At 42.8% G+C, this 6,187-nt stretch overlaps 1 protein-coding gene across 1 annotated transcript; it reads left to right on the forward strand.

Moving 5' to 3' along the window:
* The first annotated feature begins 2,635 nt into the window (after nucleotides 1-2,635).
* LOC138653846 (homeobox protein not2-like) lies at nucleotides 2,636-4,795 on the forward strand. Its single transcript, XM_069743367.1, has 3 exons — nucleotides 2,636-2,969; nucleotides 3,253-3,452; nucleotides 4,640-4,795. The coding sequence occupies exons 1-3, from the start codon at nucleotides 2,636-2,638 to the stop codon at nucleotides 4,793-4,795; spliced, it is 690 nt and encodes a 229-aa protein (XP_069599468.1).
* Nucleotides 4,796-6,187: the final 1,392 nt, after the last annotated feature.

Below are 6,187 nucleotides of genomic sequence, written 5' to 3' on the forward strand. Positions count from 1 at the left end.
AGACTGGTGGAAAAACACTAATAGGAAATTTGAGAAAAAATGTGCAGCAGGCTGCACTAAGAGCAAAAAAGGACAACTGTGTGAGGCAGTGTGAACCCCCCTGAGCTGAATACAACCGGGTATATGGCTGCACACAGACTACAGAGTGAGCTGCACACACACACACACACACAGAGACCTTGCAGAACGCTGTTAAAACAGCGCTGCAAGGCAAGAGCAAGGTGAACAGTGAAGAACACACAGCGTTTTGCTAAATTAGCCTTTGGAAAGGAAAATAAAGCAATTAGCTAGCTCGACTGGCCCTCAGTTAGAACACAGCGTCCTGTCCCTAACTGAAATCACAGCAGAGTGAGCGCAAAATGGCGGCAGCGTTTTTTATAGTGCAGAGTGACATCATTTCAGCAGCCAATCCAAGCCTTGCCAGTACTTACATGCCCACCATGCTAAACAGGATGTGCCCACACTTCCAATCATTCCTCATTGGCTGCTGCGTTCAGTTTGAATTCTGGGAACTTCCGATTCCGGTATCCGATACGCGGGAAGTATCGGAATTCGGTATCGGAATTCCGATACCGCAAATATCGGCCGATACCCGATACTTGCGGTATTGGAATGCTCAACACTAGTAAAGAATCAAAGCTGGAATAAGAAGAAGGAAAAATGTCAGCAACCGGGAACAATATGTGGAGATCAAGGGTTCCCACAGAACAATGGAGGAACTGACACCAAATGTGGATTGTTGGGCTGAAGACATCAGAGCTGCCGCCATCTTCCTCTCATACAGTGACTGAGATTGTCCTCAGTATCGGCCGAGGTGAGAAAGCGGCAGACACCGACCAGGAGAAGAAGACAGCACGGATTAATCAGATCTCCACTAATTGTCCAATCACACCTCATTGTATGGAGGTGAAGAATCAGCCCAACAAGAGATTCAAAAGGTGGAAACAGATTAATACAAAAGTCGCTGAAGAAGGGGGAAAAAGAAAACTAAAGTGGAATGAAAAGCAAAATTAGTGAATGACTATAAAACTTTGTCACTAATTCAACTAAAGCAAAACAATAAAATGTTAAAACTATTATTAAACCCAGTCACTAACACATGTAAAGAAAGTGTTATAGTAGTAAGAACCAGAAATATCTATCTGTAAAAACTACTAAAATGGATTCAAAATGTAAAACTAGTAAATTACTATTAAACTCTGTCACTATTATACATTAAAAAAATGTGTCAAATAGAAAAAAATTTAAGGAACTGAAAAATAAATCGCAATAATGGAACCTAAAAAATGAAACAAGCGAGTGACTTTGGTTGTTTAAAAGTCATCCAATGTATATGTTACAAAATAAAATGTAAATTTATTATATTCTACAAGAACATCGATTATGTAAGAATAAGTCCAGGAAAAAAAATAGATCTAAAATAAAACAAAAAATAATTTAACAACGTAATAAAAATATTTAAATGGCAGAATCAAATTTATAATGTAAAAGATGGATGTACAAAAAGTGAAATAGAAAATATGTGTAATAAAAATCTATGAATCTATCCAACTCTCCCCTTTATGAATAAATAATATAAGAGCTCGGAGCTGGACCCCCGTATTACCCCACCCTGGCAGCAGAGGAGATCATTATGGATCTGTAATGTCCGGTTATTGCATATTTTGCTCCTCATCAATGTAGAAAGTGACTTTGTGTCTCTCGCTCGGTGTTTTGGTCCTGGAGATCTCCTGAGATCTGGGGATCTCTCCTCAGTGTAATGTATCATTAGAGGAATTCTCTAGAATTACCAGGAGCGGCGAGAACAGCAGATATGGAGACACACGGGGGCCGGAGATCTGGAGATTATTATATATATTATTTATCTGATGGGATCTGAATATAATGGGTAAAGACGGCAATAATAATAATAATCATTAATCTTTTAAAGCAACTCTGTAGATTGTCCTTACATCCCTCATATTATACATCAGTGTAGAAAGACGCAGATAAATAGGAGCCAGACACATAGATAATAGACAGATAGTGATGATAAATACTAGATATAGATGACTAATAGATAATATGTGAGATGTAGAGTTAGACCCATAGACACGGATATATTATATATTTCCATCTCCTTTTCACATCACTTGATTGCGATTATTCATTGATATCAGATATGTGAGATGTAGAGTTGGATCCATAGATAAGTCGATAATCAGTGAGATATGAGATCCATTAATAATTACCAGCTGAATATGAGCGGTATACATAGATGAGCAGATCCCAGAATCCTGCGCCCGTGGACGGGTGGATCACAGGTCGGTATATAGAGATAATTATGGAGTCATTACAGGTGTCCCGTTTCCCCTGGATTTTGGGGCCGGCTGGGGGAGGTTGTAGGAAGCTTTGCCCCATGGTCGTTTCCTCTCCTCTCGGGGGCAGTGTGGGGTCTGTGTGCCGAGCCCACTCTTCCACTCTCAGTGCTGATCTCTGCTCTGGGCTATTCACATGCTAATAGTGTATTTACATTTCACAGAGCGCAGCTCTGGATATAAGGGGGCTCAGAGCTCAGGACCCTACATTCTCCAGCAGAGATCACCTGCTCCTGGCTCTTCACCACCTGAGGATACTTTGCCTTCTCCCTGCCATCATGCAGCCTACTCCCATCATCCCAGGGCTTGGCCAGCACTTGGCTCAGGCTCCTGCTCTGCCAGCGGCCATTCAGGACCAGACAACACCCAAGAAAGCCTTTGATATTGATTCCCTACTATCCAGGGAGGACAGACCGGCTCCCCGAGTCATTGTGGAGGAACCTGGATGGCAGATGTCCCCTGCACCCCATGGCTACTCCTATGTGGCCATGTCCTACCCTCCAGTGTGGCTCTACCAACCTGCAGCCTTCCCCGGCTATGTTCAGCCCCAGCAGCATTACGGACCACTCAGTGGAGGGTGCAGATGTCCGTACCCCCTGTGCAGCCACAGAGGTGAGTCCACACTCCTCATCTTATTATATTCTATATAATTAGTTTAGGTGCTAATAATCTTTACAAAACGTTAGATCAGGAGAGAGTTTTATCCTTCAGGTTAAGAATTGCTGAGACTTGTATTTCTCACATCAGAATCTTGGATCTCACTTGTAGAAGTTGTAACTCGGTGTGCTCCAGTCCTAGGAGCGTTCCTTCCTTCCTTCCTTCCTTCCTTCCTTCTTTCCATCCTTCCGTCCTTTTTCTTTCTTGTGCTGACATCGCCACCTTCTGCTTCTTCCAGATCTTACCAACACACTCGGCACCATGTGTCCCATAGGATCTCTGCCCTGCAAGACAGGACCTTACAAGCCGAAGAGATTCAGGACGATCTTCTCTCCAGAACAGCTGGAAAGGCTGGAGAAAGATTTCCTAAAGCAGCAGTACATGGTGGGGACAGATCGAGTGGACCTGGCTGCCTCACTTGGCCTCACGGAAACCCAGGTAAGGAACGGTACATGAGCTCTGGGACTGTCTTCAAGCTGAGCCCTCTTGGCTTTGGCAATGCATTTGTTTGTTTGCGGAATGTATTTTCTTAGTAATATATTATACTAGATGGCAGCCCGATTCTAAAGAATCGGGAGTCTAGAATCCATATATACTTTATTTATTCAAATGTAAGAATAATACAATTAATAAATAATAGTAAGAAAGAACAAAAATAATAGGCAGTATATGGAGAAAACACCAAACAAAAGCTCAAAATTGGTGTGAAAATGTCACTGAACCACTTCACAACTAAATATATATAGTTTTGGTAAATGGTATTATCATTTTTTTGACGAAATTCGGCAGGAGCTTGAAGAGCAACGTCACTGGGCCCGCCTCCACGCAGTAGAAACTTGCTGTGAGGTAAAAATTCAAAAATCACACCAAAATGGCGGGCGGAGTGTGTCACAGTACGGCACGTTTCTGATTGGTCGCTCGCAGCAGGCGGCAACCAATCAGACACTGGACACTGTTGACGTCACTTATCTCCGGACATTAGCTCCGGACATTAGCTCCGGACATTAGCTCCGGACATTAGCTCCGGACATTAGCTCCGGACAAAGCCATGGAAGTTGGCACAAATTGCAGGAAGTAGTATTCTAGGCAATTATATATTAGATACAGTGGCTTGTAAAGTCTTCACACCCCATGAACTTTCCACATTTTTCCACATTACACCCACAAACTTCCATGTATTTTAATGGGATTTTATAGAATACCAACACTAAGAAATGATTCAGGGTTTCTACTTATTTTATAAATATAAAAATGAAAATTGTTCCGTGCATTTGTATTCACCCCCTGAGTCAGTACTTTGTAGGACCCCCGTTCTCTGCAGTTACTGCTGCAGTCTTTCGGGGTCTGTGTCTCCAGATTTGTACATCTAGAGGTGACATTTTGCCCCTTCTCCTTTCACTCAGTGACATTGGATCGAGACGTCTGTGATCAGTAATTTTCACATCTTGTCACAGATTCTCGGGATTTATGTCTCAATAAAATACACTTAAGAATGTGAGAGTAACGTGAAAAAATGTGGAAAAACTCACTCTGCATAATATATATGTGTGCATCACTGTGGTGGAACTAGAGTTTCAGTTTCTTTACATCCTAGGTTTTAACAATGTCTTCTCCTTTCTTCATAGGTGAAGGTGTGGTTCCAGAATCGCCGAATAAAGTGGAGGAAACAAAGCCTGGAGCAAAAAATGGCTAAACTGTCCCAGGTTAGAGTCGTCCCCGAAGACCCACCAGCCTCAGATTCCAGAGAGGAGAGGGAGAATGAAGTAGGTGTGGTTCAGTAGAACTTCACCTAGACCTTCATTCTATACTGCCCATTAGTGTGAGGAATTCTGCTGACTAAAGGATGATGAGGATGATGCAATCTTTCTTGGACACAAAACCCTACGGACAATGAGATGTAGGCCCAATGAACTAGTCACTTGGTGCTGAAAGGAAAGACCTTACTCTACATGTCCTTGTCCTCCAACCATGAAACCTCCAAGCAAGAGATGTGCGATGGACTTCTTCATCTCCTCTTAGACTTTGGATGACACATTGGTGACCACTCGGCATGGAAGACTGTATAATAATTCTTCGATCTTCCATATATGAAAAATTGTCTTTATACTTTTTGTCTAATTTATAATTGTAGGACAGGGGTAGTGAACAAAGATCTTCCTGAGTCATTGGAAGGAAATGAAGGCGCAGTATATACGATTTGTCCCTCATCTTACTGTGGTCCTTTCTAGTAACTGTGTTACTGTTACCCTTTACACTTGCGTTGTCTCAATGCATCATGCACTATTCCCCCATTTGCGGCAGAGTCAAGTAACCTAGGACCTGATTTGTGGATTTCTACCAATTTTAGGCCTTAACACAATCAGTCCTGGGGTACTTGGCTCTGCCTGTATAATTTTAATACCCCCTCCCCCACCTTCTGATGGCTGGAGACTGTTCAGCCCGTCCCCTGTCCTATAATATCTCAGCCCCTATGATGACTCGTGAAGGACCATTGTTGTATTTGTACGTAGGCCATTATTTTATTTAAATCATATATTTTATACTGATATTTAATTGTCTTTTAAAATAAATATTTTTTATACTCTTATTACCAAAATATTCTTCTCTTAGCATTTATTCTCATGTGTCTTATTATAATGCCTGCCAATTCTAAAAACATTAAAATGTCAACCAAAACGTATTGTTTTAATTAATTTATTAACCCCTTTCTGACCTCGGACGGGATAGTACGTCCGAGGTCAGATCCCCTGCTTTGATGCAGGTCTCCGCGGTGAGCCCGCATCAAAGCCGGGACATGTCAGCTGTTTTGAACAGCTGACATGTGCCCGTAATAGGCACGGGCAGAATCGCGATCTGCCCGCACCTATTAACTAGTTAAATGCCGCTGTCAAACACAGATAGCGGCATTTAACTACCGCTTCCGGCCGGGTGGCCGGAAATGATGTCATCGCCGACCCCCGTCACATGATCGGAGGTCGGCGATGCTTCAGAATAGTAACCATAGAGGTCCTTGAGACCTCTATGGTTACTGATCCCCGGCAGCTGTGAGCGCCACCCTGTGGTCGGCGCTCACAGCACACCTACAATTCTGCTACATAGCAGCGATCATCAGATCGCTGCTATGTAGCAGAGCCGATCGTGCTATGCCTGCTTCTAGCCTCCCATGGAGGCTA

The sequence above is a fragment of the Ranitomeya imitator genome, unplaced genomic scaffold (genome assembly GCF_032444005.1).
Source record: "Ranitomeya imitator isolate aRanImi1 unplaced genomic scaffold, aRanImi1.pri SCAFFOLD_1656, whole genome shotgun sequence".
NCBI classification, from domain to species: domain Eukaryota; kingdom Metazoa; phylum Chordata; class Amphibia; order Anura; family Dendrobatidae; genus Ranitomeya; species Ranitomeya imitator.